At 47.1% G+C, this 16,811-nt stretch overlaps 1 protein-coding gene across 4 annotated transcripts in view; it reads right to left on the bottom strand.

Moving 5' to 3' along the window:
* Positions 1 to 1,572: 1,572 nt before the first annotated feature.
* dbn1 (drebrin 1) overlaps positions 1,573 to 16,811 on the bottom strand; it is a 205,521-nt gene continuing 190,282 nt past the window's right edge. For all 4 annotated transcript variants that reach the window (XM_060836657.1, XM_060836658.1, XM_060836659.1 and 1 more), the window contains 2 exons: positions 8,905 to 8,989; positions 1,573 to 1,950 (listed from right to left, as the gene is read on the bottom strand). In XM_060836657.1, the coding sequence (XP_060692640.1) occupies positions 1,886 to 1,950; positions 8,905 to 8,989 (150 nt within the window). In that variant the 3' untranslated portion in view covers positions 1,573 to 1,885. The remainder of the gene's footprint in view (positions 1,951 to 8,904; positions 8,990 to 16,811) is intronic.

Raw genomic sequence — 16,811 nt, 5'->3', positions numbered from 1 at the left:
CACAGAAAATCCTTCACAAAGTTAAACGTTTATTTGCAAATACAAGCTGTGGCAATGAGAAAATGTCTTTCCTGTCTGCCCATCCCCATCTTGAGTGTCTTCTGCTGATACTTTTCTAGTTCCCATATTTATCTGGTAGCATTAGCATAACCAATTATAATAGCTTGCTTTGTCTCTCTAAACTAATCATCTTCTGCCACACTGGTCTACTGCTTACACTTAACCTATTACATTACACCACCATCGTCTTTAGCATTAGCTCATCTATCATGTGATTTAACTAATGTCTATTTAACTACTATCTGTCATAGTGTGCTACCATTATCTGTTACTTGAGCCCTGTAGCATTACACTATTAAGTTAACTACATAACTGCCAAATTAACTTCCATATATTCCATAATATCTCCAATCCCATGACCCGAAAATCAGTCATTTCTGTAAAACAGACATTTTTAATGAACTGCCCGAAACAAGTAAAATTGAAGAAACATCGTTAAATAATTCAGGTGGGTGGTGCATTGGGCACAGTGGGTTTGTTACCAGCTTCCATTTAGCCTGCACTCCAAGTGACCCTTGACTTTACCCGACCTGGCTTGACCTTGAGCCACCATCCCAAAATCCAGACATATCCCAATAATAGTGGGCAGCACGGTGGCACAGTGGTTAGCACTGCTGCCTCACAGCACCAGAGACCCGGGTTCAATTCCCGCCTCAGGCGACTGACTGTGTGGAGTTTGCACGTTCTCCCCGTGTCTGCGTGGGTTTCCTCCGGGTGCTCTGGTTTCCTCCCACAGTCCAAAGATGTGCGGGTCAGGTGAATTGGCCATACTAAATTGCCCGTAGTGTTAGATAAGGGGTAAATGTAGGGGTATGGGTTGGTTGCGCTTTGGCGGGTCGGTGTGGACTTGTTGGGCCGAAGGGCCTGTTTCCACACTGTAAGTAATCTAATCTAATCTAGTCTAATAGTCCAGCCAAAGGTGCTGGATTTAAGGTACTGTCCCTGTAATTATGCCCTGACAGAACTGAGAACTGACAGATATGCTGTTCGGTCAGGCAATTACTTATTTCTTGGGTTATCATTAATATATGGTCAGAGCTTTGGATATGTAGATATCACAGGAGTTGAGACTGATGCTCAGCTGTGATCTTAATAAAATGGCAAGAAAGGATCAAAGGGCTGAATCATTCCCTAAATATTTATATGTTGGAAATCTAGTAAAATTAATAAATAGTACAAAATGTACATGTTGCTGCTGCGTGTTTGTCAAACAAAATGATCAAATGGTATTGGAACTGTTTTAGCCCAAGACAAGTTATAGCATAGGTTCATTCCGATTAGAGTCACACTGTCAATCGTGGGGTGTTTTTGGCACATGGTGCTTATTGCCAGCTCTTCGATGGAACTAACTGAGCAGTTCCATTCCAATTCTTCATCCCCGTAACGCTCCCAAAAATGTAGTAGACCCCATTGGGGAAGGGAGAGAATGCACGAGAAAATGAGGTGAAGAGAAAGCAAATCCATTTCCAGAGACTGTGATCTGTAAAAATGACGATGACATGTTGGAAAAACTGGATTTTCAGAAACCGTTTATTTTCATACAACAGCAATTAGCATTTCACAAAATTTGTGCTTTTGAAAATGGTACTTGAAAAGCAATTGGTGATAGTTAACACCTGCTAGTCACATCATATCAGCTTCAGCAGACTATCTAGCAGCTGTAAGTGGAATTAATATACAATAAGGTTAATTTAGAAAATAATACATTCAAATTATTACAATTAAAAATAGTAAACACAGACTAAAATTAAAACTTAGCAATTTTTGTCTTTTTCAATTACTTGAAGCATAAGTGTCATACAGAAGAGTAGCACGCTGAGTAAGATCAGTCTGCAGGAGAATGGTCTGGATCAGTGTCAGTATCATTGTCACAATAGGTAATATCAATTTCTGTAAATAGATGGAAGAAACAGTAAGTTGTCTGTGTATACAATTCAGGCACTTAAAAATCAGCACTCATCAGTGATCTAGGTACCCAAGTCTTTGAAGACGGAGTGGTTGAGAGGATAATTGAAACAGTAAACATCATGTGTGTCTTGACAGAGGGAATGAAGAACAATGGGACAGAGACTGTATGACACACAGAGCAGAGGGGTGGGGAAGAGAGTGGGTCCAAAAACAGTAGGTAAAGCAGGAGGATTGAGATTACACAACAGAATGGCAGAGTAGTTGTATAGTAACTATGGGGACTTGTCTCCTAAGTAGGGAATCTTATAAACACCAGTAATAAGTTCACAAGCAGGTTTACAAAAGATGACCTATTTCCAACCTCAGCCTCCAATTTAATGTCATACTGCTTTCATCCTTGAGCAGGCCACACATTTTTGCACTACCAATGGCTTTTCTTTTTATTTAAAAGGCAAATTAAGACTACTTTGATTTGGTAAAACTTTCTATAAATAACATTCTTTTCTTTCAATAGGTGATATTTGTAGGAAAGAGAACTGTTACAGGACCCTGTGCATCTGAAATTCCGTTAGTCCTACAATCCTGATGAAAAGTTTATGCCTGAAACATCAACTCTCCTGCTCCTCGGATGCTGCCTGACCTGCTATGCTTTTTCCAGCACCACGCTTTATCAACAGAAACGTCCTTTAGCTTTACAACCCTCCAAGACCTTGGCACTCTGACATTTCTGGCATCTTTTGCCTCCTTAACACAGTCGTTTTCACCAGCTCATACCTTACTCTTTATGATTTGTCATTCCTAAATTTTGCTGAGTGCAAGAAGGTGTCTCTCTGTACCAATTCTTCGCTTGCTGTAGCTAAAACCACCTTCAGTGTAGTTTGACTGCACACTAGCTAAAAAAGAATCCACACAGTCATAAAAGGATGTTAGGATCCCTGTATTTAGGCCATTTGAATTTAGCTCTCTGGTGACAAAACCAATTTATATTAGGTGAATGTTTACTGGGTTTCATCACAACGGTGTAGATTATAAAAGCAATAAAGGTTTCCTGTTATTGTAGAGAGTGCTGGCGAAACCTGATTTGAGCAATGCCTTCAGCTCTGCCCACCTTAGAAAGGGCATCCTGCAATGTAGGGTCAGAAATGCCCATGTTTGTTTCATTGTTCAATGTTCATATCATTAGCAATAACTGGTTTTCTCATTCTGCCTTCAACCTAGAAATGAATTTGCAAATCTTCAAAGAAATGCAAGGCAAGAAAACCCTACAGAATGGATTTGAAGTTTTGGAGTGCCTTAAATCTTGGAAAACACCTGTCAAGACACCTTACTTCACTGTAAGGTTATAACCGAGCTATATCGAGTGATAATGGGACAGATGGCTGGAAGCTCAATCAATCAGTCAGGTAGGTCCTCATGGAGGCAAGCTGGAAAGCTTTAGGAATGAATTCCAGATATCATGCCCTTGGTAGCCGAGTCTGGGCTCCCTATGGTGTACTCAAGACCAAAGTGAAGGAGCCCAGAAACTCTGGAGGGTTTAAGGATTAGAGGCGATTACAAAAATAGGGATAGGCTGTGGATGGGTTCAGAAACTGGGAAAAACATTGGAATCAGTGCCTAGGGATAAAGTTTGTCATAGGGATGAAGAGCATGACTTTTAATCATTCCAGTGTTTAGACAGACAAAATTTCTGGTCAGCTGTGACTAATGGTGAGGGAGAGTGGTGCTGGTGAGGTAGACCTTGGCAGTATTAATTCTTGTGTGGAATTGGCTGTGTTTTTGGAAGATGTCACTGAGAACACAGCATGTAGATGAGAATTCAATGGGACCAAGGATAGATCTTTGTTGGGGCTCCAGGGATAATGGTGTGGGAGGGGAAAGGGGAGCTAATGCGAGAGGGTCTCTGGATAAGACTGGGTCGGTGAGAATGGCATTGGGTGCATGGGTGATGTGTTGGAAAAAGCACAGCAGGTCAGGCAGCATCTAAGGAGCAGGAGAGTCAATATTTCGGGCAAAAGCCCTTCCTCATTTCTGATGAAGGGGTTTTGCCCGAAACATCGATTCTCCTGCTCCTCGGATGCTGCCTGACCTGCTGTGCTTTTCCAGCACCACACTCTCGACTCTGATCTCCAGCATCTGCAGTGCTCACTTTCACCTGTGGGTGGGTGTATGCCCTATTAACTGAGATAACAAAGCTGTGGTTTTAGTGCAGGGCAATGTGACCCTCATGCCAAACACTGCAGACAAGTCAAGAGGGATGAGGAAGATGATTTTTTTCAGTGTTACAATTGTGTTGGATGTTATTTGTGAATTAGATAAGGCTAATCAGAACTCTGGCAGGTTTGGAAAAATGAGTTGAGAGTTGATCATGGAGTTCTGGGAGTAGATTTGTGAGGCAACAACGCATTAAAGAATTCTGGAAATGAAAGGGAAGTTGGAGATGGAGAATGATTGGAGAATTGACTTTAACCAGGGATTTAAATGGGGAAGGAAGAGGCAAAGGTTTAGTGAGGGATGACTTTAAGTCAGGGATGCAGACAGGAGAAAGGCTAGGGCAGAGTGGGGGAATATGAAGGGGAGGCAATGGTAATAGAATACAGAAGGGTTTAGGTTTAGGACTAGAGGAGATATCCAAAGTATGAAAGGGCAAGGTGATGCATGGATTTAGACAAATCAATGAGAATTTATAATTTGAGGCACTGGGGAAAGCAGGAGTCATTGTTGGAAGGTGTTGGAAAGGATTGAGTGGCCAAGTTTGGAATGAGTTGGAAGGCTTTCGAGAATAGATGGTGGAAGAGTGATTAGGCGGAGGAGACACTGCACCATTTCCAGAGGTACAACAAATCTTGGTCCTTGTTAAAGTGGTTTCCATGCAGTGCAGGAATTGGAGGAATTGGGAAACATTTAGTGAAAACGCAAATCACGGGAAAGGACTTCTCTGGAGAAAATAAACAATTGAGTGGGCCATGTTTTAGAAAAAGTTAGAAATTTAGGTCAACATCACACCATCTCCCCTATTATGTAGCCCCTTTCAAACTCCCTGATTAGAAACTGAAGTACATAATATACATTCTTAAGAGGGGCTGTGGCCTAGCGGTATTATCACTCAACTTTAATCCAGAAACCCAGAATAATGTTCTGGGGACCTGGGTCCGAATCCCACCACAGCAGATGGTGAAATTTGAATTCAATAATAAAACAAAATCTGGAATTAAGAGTCGACTGATGACCATAAAACCATTGTCAATTGTCGGAAAAACCCACCTGGTTCACTAAACTCCTTAGGGAAGGAATCTGCCATCCTTACCTGGTCTGGCCTACATGTGACTCCAGAGCCACAGCAATGGGGTTGACTCCCAGCTGCCCTCTGAAATGGCCCAGCAAGGCGCTCAGTTGTATCAATCACTAGAAAGTCACAACAAAGCAATGAAACCAGATGGACTGCCTGGCATTGACCATGGAACTGGAAAAGACGACGGCAAAAACACAAACAGCCCTGTTGACCCTGCAAAGTCCTCCTCACCAATAGCTGGGGGCTAGTGCGGAAATTGGGAGAGCAGTCTCACAGACTAGTCAAGCAACAACCTGATATACTCACTCTTACCTAATCATATCTTACAGATAACACCCCAGCCACCATCATTACCCTCCCTGGATATGGCCTGTACCACCAGCAGAGGTGGTGACACAGTGGGATACAGTCGGGAGGGAGTTGTCGTGGGAGACCTTGACATCGACTCTGAACCCCATGAAGTTTCATGGCTTCAGGTTAAACCTGGGCAAGGAAACCTCTTCCTGGTTACCACGTCCCATCCTCCATCAGCTGATGAAGCGTTACTCCCCCATGTTGAACAACACTTGGAGGAAGCACAGGGTGGCAAAAGTACAAAATGTCCCCTGGGTGGGGGATTTCACTGTCCACCAGCAAGAGTGACTCAGCAGCAGCATTACTGACCGAGCTGGTCGGATCCTAAAGGATATAACGGCTAGACTGGGTCTGCAGGAGGTGGTGAAGGAACTAACAAGAGGAAAAAACATAATTAATCTCATCCTTTCTAATCTCCCGGCTGCAGAAGCATCTGTCCATGACAGTATCGGTAAAAGTGACACAGCACTGTCCTTGTGGAGACAAAGTCCCGCTCTCACATTGAGACTAACCTCCATTGTGTTGTGTGGCTCTATCACTCTGCTAAATGGGACGACTTTGAACCGATCCTGCAGCTCAAGACTGGACATCTATGAGGCACTGTGGGCCATCAACAGCAACAGGCCTGTACTGCAGCACAATCTGTAACCTCATGACCCGGCATATCCCCCATTCAACCATTACCATCAACCCTGTTTCAATGGAGAGTGCAGGAGGGCATACCAGGAGCAACACCAGGCAGACCTGAAGATGAGGTGTCAACCTGGTGAAGCCACCAAACAGGACTACCTGCATGGCATAGAGCATAAGCAGCAAGTGATAGACAGAACTAAGTGATCCCACAACCAATGGGTCAGATCTAAGATCTGCAGTCCTTCCACATCCAGTCGGGAATGGTGGTGGACAATTCAACACCTCACTGGAGGAGGAGGCTGCACAAATATCTCCATCTTCAATGATGGGAGAGTCCAGTACATCAGGGCAAAAGATAAGGCTGAAGCTTTCACAGCAATCTTCAGCCAGAAGTGCCGAGTGGGTGATCCATCTCGGGCTCCTCCAGTGTCCCCAGCATCACAGTCTCCATCCAATTCTATTCACTCCACGCGATATCAACAAACAGCTGGAGGCACTAGATACTGCAAAGGCAATGGGCCCTGATAACATTCCAGCAATAGGACAGAAGACTTGAGCTCCAGAACTTGCCACTCTCCTAGCCAAGCTCTTCCTGTACAGTTACAACACTGGTATTTACCTGACAATGTGGAAAACAGGACCAATCCAACCCAGCCAGTTACCACCCCATCAGTCTGCTCTCCATCATCAGTAAAGTGATGGAAGGGGGACATCAACAGAGCTATCAAGCAGCACCTGCTCAGCAACAACCTGCTCAGTGACACCCAGTTTGGGTTCCCCAGGGCCACACAGCTCCTGGCCTCATTACAGCCTTGGGTCAAACATGGACAAAAGAGCTGAATTCCAGAGGGGAGGGGAGAGTGTCACCACTTGACATCAAGGCCACATTTGACCAAGTGTGGCATCAAGGAGCCCTGGGTATCAGGGGCAAACACTCTGCTGATTGGAGTCATACCTGGCACAAAGGAAGATGGTTGTGGTTGTTGGAGGGTCAGTCATCTCAGCTCCAGGACATCTCTGCAGGATAGTGTCCTAGGCCCAACAACCTTCAGCTGCTTCATCAACAACCTTCCCTCTGTCATAAGGTCAGAAGTGGGGATGTTTGCAGGTGACTGCACAGTGTTGAGCACCATTCGCCACTCCTCAGATACTGAAGCAGTCCGTGCTCAAATGCAACAAGATCTGGACAATATCCAGGCTTGGGCTGACAAATGGCAAGTAACATTTGCGTCACACCAATGCCAGATAATGACTATCACTAATAAGAGACACTCTAACCACCACCCTTTAACATTCAATGGTATTACCATCAATGAATCCCCCACTGTCAACATCCTCGGGGTTACCATTAACCAAAACTCAACTGGACTCACCACATAAACACAGTGGCTACAAGAGCAGGTCAGAGACTAGGGATACTGTGGTGAGTAACTCACCTCCTGACTCCCCATACCTTGTCCACTATCCACACAAGGCACAAGTCAGGAGCGAGGGGGAATACTCCCTACGTGCCTGGATGAGTGCAGCTCCAACAATGCTCAAGAAGATTGACACCATTCAGGACAAAGCAACTTGCTTGATTGGCATATCTACAAACATTCAATCCCTGCACCACCAATGCTCAGTAGTAGGAGTGTGTACCATCTACAAGATGCACTACAGAAATTCACCAAAGATCCTTTGACAGCACCTTCCAAACACAAAACCACTTCCATCGAGGTGGACAAGGACAGCAGGTACTTGGGAACACCACCCCCTGCAAGTTCCCATCTAAACCACTCACCAGCTTGACTTGGAAGTATACCCTTGTTCCTTCATAGTTGTTGGTTCAAAATCCTGAAATTCCCTCCCTACCAGCATTGTGGGTCAACCCACAGCAAGGGGACTGCAGTGATTCAAGAAGGCAGCTCACCCCCACCTTCTCAAGGGGCAACTAGGGATGAGCTATTAATGCTGGCCAGCCAACGATGCCCAAGTCCCACAAATGAATAAAAAATACGTTGCAAGCTAATTAGAATTTTACAGCACAGGAGATCATTTTGATCTTAATCCCAAAGCCCTTCGTTTTTCAGTTCTGTTGTAAAGATTATGATTGAATTTGATTCTGTTAATACATCTGCAGTCCTGCAAAAAAACATTTTTTTTCTCAATTCACCCTCCAGTATTTCTGGACATTTATTTTGAAAATCTGCGTTTTGGTCACATGGAAATGCTCTCTCCCTACTCACTTTGGGACAGACAGAGGGAGTCCTAGAGAAAGCAGTTGAAAGAGAGGTCCCAACCTAAGTGACCATAAAAATCCATGAGGTCCTTACATTTCTTATTGAGGGTTAGGATGGAGTCGAGGAGGTTGCATGTGATGCTGGGGAATGGAGTAAAGAGTCCAGGGTCATCTTTGCTGTCTGAACTAACCATAGACTGAAAGGTGAATTTGAGGGAGAAATATCAGACTCGAGAATGAATTATTGCGATTGATGATTCAGTGATTATGTACCAGATCTGTTTACATTCACGCCCATTAGTCTTGAGGAGGGAAAGATGGAATGGATGGGAAGGAAGAGAATACGTGTCAAATACAAATGGTAATTAAATCACTTTGAATTGCAGAAGGTAAACATACAGCACAGAAAATCACTGAAGGGAAATTTCCAATTTCTCACCTGGTATTTTATTGGCATTATCCTCTACATATGTTTGGACTTTAATATACTCATCCTGTGATTGGTTGAAAAAATCTTGAACTGCCTATAGGATAAAAACCACAAAATTAATGAACTGACAGGGTGCGACTGGGTATCATATAACAGCTCCTTCGAAAAGTGGATGACTAAAGGGGGCCCCACTTTCCAAGTTTATTTGAGCTGAGATTGTCAAATGTAACAAAACGTAATGATTTTTTAAATTCTCGGTCATTTCGAGAAGAATGCTTCTGTGAAGAGTAAATACAGTAAGGTATCTCAATGACCTGTCCCACCTCGACATGCGTTCTACGTTATGCCCATGTTCAAAGTCAATGAGAAAATGCTGGAATATTCTCAGCAAGTCTGGCAGCATCTGTAAGGAGAGAAAAGAGCTGACATTTTGAGTCTAACTTATGCTTTATCAAAGCTAAAACAAGGAGAAATAGGGAGGTATTTATACTAGGCTGAGAGAAGGTGAGTCATGGCTCCAGAAGCAAAGGTAGCAATAAAGAGGTGATGATGACAGTGCATAGAGAGCTAGGGAGATTAGGAGCTGTGCTGAAAATGTGTTGCTGGAAAAGCGCAGCAGGTCGGGCAGCATTCAAGGAGCAGGAGAATCGACGTTTTGGGCATGAGCCCTTCTTCAGGAATCATGCACTTTCCTGAAGAAGGGCTCATGCCCAAAACGTCGATTCTCCTGCTCCTTGGATGCTGCCTGACCTGCTGCGCTTTTCCAGCAACACATTTTCAGCTCCGATCTCCAGCATCTGCAGTCCTCACTTTCTCCTAATTAGGAGCTGTGAATGACCAAGGCTGAAGCCAGTGCTATGTGACAGAATATGTGGGGGATGGGGGGGGGGGATAGGTGAAGCAGAGGCAAAATGGAAAACAGGGGAGAAGGGTAGCAAAGGGGGAAGAGGAGAGGAAAAAGGTGATGAGAGAGTGGGGAGCGAGAGAAAGAGAGACAATCAAGAAATAAGGGGTACAGAACAGTGAAAAAATATATTAAAAAAAAATAAAATGAAATAAAATTACGGAGCAGAATAAAAACAGAGTGGTCGAAGTTGTCGAATTCAATGTTGAGACCGGAAGGCTGTAACGTGCCTAGTCGGAAGATGCGATGCTGTTCCTCCAGTTTGCATTGAGCTTCACTGGAACATTGCAGCAGGCCAAGGACAGACATGTGGGTATGGGAGCAGGATTGTGTGTTGAAGTGACAAGCCACGGGAAGGTCCGGGAACCTGATTGCGTACAAACCGAAGGTGCTCAGCAAAGCGATCACCCAGTCGGTGTTTTGTCTCTCCGATATAGAGGAGACCACATTGGGAGCAACGAATGCAATAGACCTTGCAGAGGCTGAGCGCCAACTCTCAGATTCTTCCTCCTACCTCCTCAGGAGCATAAGCACACCACTGAGCATCAAGCCATTATCTCTGACACCGTGACTGACCGCATGTCCTCAGGATGCCTCCCCCCCACAGCTTCCAACCTCAGTCTCCCAATCCCGGACAGCCCGTTTCTACCTACTCCCCAAAATCCACGAGGAGGACAGTCCGGGCAGGCCCATTGTGTCAGCATGCTCCTGCCCCACCCAATTTCTTTCCTCCCACCTTGACTCCATCCTTGCTCCTCTGGTTCACTCCCTCCCCACCTACATCTGATGCCCTGCGACACTTTGACAGCTTTCAACTCGCAGGCCCCAACCACCTTCCATTCACCATGGATGTGCAACCTCTTTACACCTCCATCCCACACCAAGACCGCTTGAAAGCTCTTCGCTTCTTTCTCGAAAAGAGGCCCAAACAATCTCCATCCACCACCACTCTCCTCCGCCTGGCTGGGCCTGTACCTGAACAATCTCCATCCACCACCACTCTCCTCCGCCTGGCTGGGCCTGTACCTGAACAATCTCCATCCAGCACCACTCTCCTCCGCCTGGCTGGGCCTGTACCTGAACAATCTCCATCCAGCACCACTCTCCTCCGCCTGGCTGAAATTGTTCTCTCTCTCAACAACTTCTCCTTCAACTCATCCCATTTTCTCCAAATCAAAGGTGTAGCAATGGGTACCCACATGGGTCCTAGCCATGCCTGCCTCCCCATTCTCTCATCACCTTTTTCCTCTCCTCTTCCCCCTTTGCTACCCTTCTCCCCTGTTTTCCATTTTGCCCCTGCTTCACCCAGTCCCCCCCCACCCCCTCCACATATTTTGTCACATAGCACTGGCTTGGTCACTCACAGCTCCTAATCTAGGAGAAAGTGAGGACTGCAGATGCTGAAATGGAACATTCCTTGTTCCAGGCCTGCCCAGATTCCCTCCCACAACTGCTTTATCGGTACATCGAAGACTTTATCGGTACATCGATGACTATTTCGGTGTGGTTTCATGCTCTTGTCCTGACCTGGAAAAATTCATAAACTTCGCTTCCAGTTTCCATCCCTCCATCACCTTCATCTGGTCCATCTCCGACACTTGCCTTCCTTTCCTTGACCTTTCGATCTCCATTTCCGGCAATAGTCTATCCACTAATATCCATTACAAGCCCACTGACTCCCACAGCTATCTGGACTACAGCTCTTCTCACCCTACATCCTGTAACGACTCTAACCCTTTCTCTCAGTTCCTTCGCTTCCGCCGCATTTGTTCCGATGAGGCCACTTTCCAAAGTGGTGCTCTTAATATGTGCGGGGGTTTAGATTAGAGTGGTGCTGGAAAAGCACAGCAGTTCAGGCAGCATGCAAGGAGCAGTAAAATCGATGTTTCGGGCAAAAGCCCTTCATCAGGAATACAGGCAGGGTCACCTTCTTCTCCAACCGTGGCTTCCCACCTACAGTTGTTGATAGGGCTCTCGACAGTTTGCGGTCCATCTCCCGCGCTACGACCCTCACCCCTTCCCTCCCCTCCCAGAATAAGGATAGGTTCCCTCTTGTTCTCACCTTTCACCCCACCAGCCTTTACATGCAAAGAATAATCCTCCGCCATTTTCACCAACTCCAACACGACGCTACCACTAAACACATCTTCCCTTCCCTCCCACTGTCTGCATTCCGCAGAGATCGTTCCCTCTGGGACAACCTAGTCAACATCACACCTAACACCTCTCCCATCACACACGGCACCTTCCCATCACACACGGCACCTCTCCCATCACACATGACACCTTCCCATCATACCTAACACCTCTCCCATCACACACGGCACCTTTCCATGCAATCGCAGAAGGTGAAACACCTGCCCCTTTTCCTCTTCCATGCTTACCATCCAAGGCCCCAAACACTCATTTCAGATTGAGTAGTGTTTCACTTGTACCTCTTTCAATTTGGTCTATTGCATTCGTTGCTCCCAATGTGGTCTCCTCTATATCGGAGAGACAAAACGCCAACTGGGTGATCGCTTTGCTGAGCACCTTCGGTTTGTACGCAATCAGGTTCCCGGACCTTCCCGTGGCTTGCCACTTCAACACACAATCCTGCTCCCATACCCACATGTCTGTCCTTGGCCTGCTGCAATGTTCCAGTGAAGCTCAATGCAAACTGGAGGAACAGCATCCCATCTTCCGACTAGGCACGTTACAGCCTGCCGGTCTCAACATTGAATTCAACAACTTTGACCGTTCTGTTTTTATTCTGCTCCGTAATTTTATTTCATTTTATTTATTTTTCATATTTTTTTCACTGTCCTGTACCTCTTATTTCTTGATTGTCTCTCTTTCTCTCGCTCCCCACTCTCTCATCACCTTTTTCCTCTCCTCTTCCCCCTTTGCTACCCTTCTCCCCGAATTCCATTTTGCCTCTGCTTCACCTATCCTCATATCTACATATTCTGTCACATAGCACAGGCTTCTGTCACATAGCACTGGCTTCAGCCTTGGTCACTCACAGCTCCTAATCTCCCTATAATCTCTCCATGCTCTGTCATTGTCACCTCTTTATTGCAACCTTTGCTTCTGCAGCCATGACTCACCTTCTCTCAGCCTAGTATAAATACCTCCCTATTTCTCCCTTTAATTTTAGCTTTGACAAAGGGTCAGTTAGACTCGAAACATCAGCTCTTTTCTCTCCTTACAGATGCTGCCAGACCTGCTGAGATTTTCCAGCATTTTCTCTTTTTTGGTTTCAGATTCCAGCATCCTCAGTAATTAGATTAGATTTTACTTACAGTGTGGAAACAGGCCCTTCGGCCCAACAAGTCCACACCGGCCCACCGAAATGCATCGCGCCCATTCCCCTACATTTACCCCTTACCTAACACTAGGGGCAATTTAGCATGACCGATTCGCCTGACCCGCACATCTTTGGACTATGGGAGGAAACCGGAGCACCCGGAGGAAACCCACACAGACACGGGGAGAACGTGCAAACTCCGCACAGACAGTTGCCTGAGGTGGGAATTGAACCCGAGTCTCTGGTGCTGTGAGGCAGCAGTGCTAACCACTGTGCCGCCCACCAATTATTGAAAGTCAATGACGTGACTGTCAGCAGGCAGACAGACAGACAGACAGACAGACAGACAGACAGACAGACAGACAGACAGACACTCTGTGCCAGTACCATTCAGACAGGTTCAAACTAAAAGTAGAGTTTCCTTTGCATCAGAAGGGGTTTGCTTTTTAGGATAATATACCCTACTGCAACAGCATGATGCTGATCTGTTTCCCATATCACTGACACTAACTAACTGCCAGTGTGGCTACACAAAATCCTGAAGATGCTGGAAATCTGAAACAAACAAGGAGAATGCTGGAGAAACTCTGCAGATGCTGCCAGAGCTGCTGAGAGAGAAACAAAGCTAACGTATCAAGTCTGGTATGACCTTCTGGAGAAGTTGGACATAATCCCATGCTGTCTTCTCCCATCCGATTAGAACTGGTTTGAATCTTTTTTTATGCTGTAATCAGCTTGGCTAGAATCAAACAAATCAAAAGGACAGGAATGCTGATTACATGAGGTTCTGCTTTTGATAAGAGATTTTCTTCACAGACATGTGATCTATCCTGCAGTATGAACTGAGCCATCTGAGACCTGTCTGTTTATTGTGTCAGGTTCTGTGCTAGTAATTTTACTTTGCGTTACAGCTGGGATTTCCCTGGATTTTGACTCATCATGAAGGTGACTGGGCTGGTTGGCAATAAAGTGTTGCCCTCCTCGCTTCAGTAGAGGGACCATTGGCTTAGTGGTATCATCACTAAAATATTAATCCAGAGACCCAGGTAATGTTCAGGAGACCCAGGTGCATACCTCACTATGGCAGATGGTGGAAGTTGAATTAAAAATAAGCTGGGATTAAGAGTCCAATGACAACCATGAAACTGATACTGATCCTCAAAACAAAAAATCTTATCTAGTTCACCAATGTCCTTTCGGGAAGGAAACTGCCATCTTTACCTGGTCTGGCCTCCATGGGACTCCAGACCCACAGCAATGGAGTTGACTCAAAAACTCTTTGAGCAGTTATGTGTGGGCAATAAATACTGGCCAGGCTGCAACTCATGAATGAATTAAACTACAGTGAGAACTGATAGGCAGTATGTCGGTGAGTTTTCCAACACATCAGGCACTTTGACAGTGGTGTGTCCAGCAGTCAGGAGTGGCCTGTCCATCAGAGAGGTTAGTGATTTTTGGGTCCTAATGATTGACAGTTGAGTCTACTTTTAAAGGGATCCAGTGATGAGAAGGTAAGGCCTCTATTATTATTCTTCTCATGGCATGGTGGCTATGGGCAGAGGGGACTGAGGGAGTGTTGGTGGCTATGGGCAGAGGGGACTGAGGGAGTATTGGTGGTTAAGGGGAGAGAGGACTGAGGGAGTGTTGGTGGTTACGGGGAGAGGGGATTGAGGGAGTATTGGTGGTTACGGGAAGAGGGGACTGAAGGAGTATTGGTGGCTACGGGCAGAGGGGACTGAGGGAGTATTGGTGGTTACAGGGAGAGGGGATTGAGGGAGTGTTGGTGGTTACGGGGAGAGGGGACTGAGGGAGTGTTGGTGGCTATGGGCAGAGGGGACTGAGGGAGTATTGGTGGTTAAGGGGAGAGAGGACTGAAGGAGTATTGGTGGCTACGGGCAGAGGGGACTGAGGGAGTATTGGTTGTTACAGGGAGAGGGGACTGAGGGAGTGATGGTGGTTACAGGGAGAGGGGATTGAGGGAGTATTGGTGGTTACGGGGAGAGGGAACTGAGGGAGTGTTGGTGGTTACGGGGAGAGGGAACTGAGGGAGTATTGGTGGCTACGGGCAGAGGGGACTGAGGGAGTGTTGGTGGTTACGGGGAGAGGAGACTGAGGGAGAGTTGGTGGTTACGGGGAGAGGGGACTGAGGGAGTGTTGGTGGCTATGGGCAGAGGAGACTGAGGGAGTATTGGTGGTTACAGGGAGAGGGGACTGAGGGAGTGTTGGTGGCTACGGGGAGAGGGGACTGAGGGAGTATTGGTTGTTACGGGGAGAGGGGACTGAGGGAGTGTTGGTCGTTACACGGAGAGGGGACTGAGGGAGTATTGGTCGTTACACGGAGAGGGGACTGAGGGAGTATTGGTGGTTACGGGGAGAGGGGACTGAGGGAGAGTTGGTGGTTACAGGGAGAGGGGACTGAGGGAGTATTGGTGGTTACGGGGAGAGGGGACTGAGGGAGTGTTGGTGGTTACGGGGAGAGGGGACTGAGGGAGTGTTGGTGGTTACGGGGAGAGGGAACTGAGGGAGTATTGGTTGTTACAGGGAGAGGGGACTGAGGGAGTATTGGTGGTTACGGGGAGAGGGTTCTGAGGGAGTGTTGGTCGTTACACGGAGAGGGGACTGAGGGAGTATTGGTGGTTACGGGGAGAGGGGACTGAGGGAGTGTTGGTGGTTACAGGGAGAGGGGACTGAGGGAATGTTGGTGGTTACGGGGAGAGGGGACTGAGGGAGTGTTGGTGGTTACGGGCGAGTGTTGGTGGTTACGGGGAGAGGGGACTGAGGGAGTGTTGGTGGTTACGGGGAGAGGGGACTGAGGGAGTGTTGGTGGCTACGGGCAGAGGAGACTGAGGGAGTATTGGTGGTTACAGGGAGAGGGGACTGAGGGAGTGTTGGTGGCTACGGGGAGAGGGGACTGAGGGAGTGTTGGTGGTTACGGGGAGAGGGGACTGAGGGACTATTGGTCGTTACAGGGAGAGGGGACTGAGGGAGTATTGGTGGTTACGGGGAGAGGGTTCTGAGGGAGTGTTGGTCGTTACACAGAGAGGGGACTGAGGGAGTGTTGGTGGTTACGGGGAGAGGGGACTGAGGGAGAGTTGGTGGTTACAGGGAGAGGTGACTGAGGGAGTATTGGTGGTTACGGGGAGAGGGGACTGAGGGAGAGTTGGTGGTTACACGGAGAGGGGACTGAGGGAGTGTTGGTGGTTACGGGGAGAGGGGACTGAGGGAGTGTTGGTGGCTATGGGCAGAGGGGACTGAGGGAGTATTGGTGGTTAAGGGGAGAGAGGACTGAGGGAGTGTTGGTGGTTACAGGGAGAGGGGACTGAGGGAGAGTTGGTGGTTACGGGGAGAGGGGACTGAGGGAGTGTTGATGGTTACGGGGAGAGGGGACTGAGGGAGTATTGGTGGTTACGGGGAGAGGGGACTGAAGGAGTATTGGTGGTTATGGGGATTGGGGACTGAGGGAGTGTTGATGGTTACGGGGAGAGGGGACTGAGGGACAGTTGGTGGTTACGGGGAGAGGGGACTGAGGAAGTGTTGGTGGTTACAGGGAGAGGGGACTGAGGGAGAGTTGGTGGTTACGGGGAGAGGGGAGTGAGGGAGTGTTGGTGGTTACGGGGAGAGGGGACTGAGGGAGAGTTGGTGGTTACGGGGAGAGGGGAGTGAGGGAGTGTTGGTGGTTACGGGGAGAGGGGAGTGAGGGAGTGTTGGTGGTTACGGGGAGAG

The sequence above is a fragment of the Hemiscyllium ocellatum genome, chromosome 16 (assembly GCF_020745735.1).
Source record: "Hemiscyllium ocellatum isolate sHemOce1 chromosome 16, sHemOce1.pat.X.cur, whole genome shotgun sequence".
NCBI lineage: Eukaryota > Metazoa > Chordata > Chondrichthyes > Orectolobiformes > Hemiscylliidae > Hemiscyllium > Hemiscyllium ocellatum.
The sequence above is the reverse complement of the archived record's forward strand: the minus strand, read 5'-3'. Positions and strand labels throughout refer to the sequence as shown.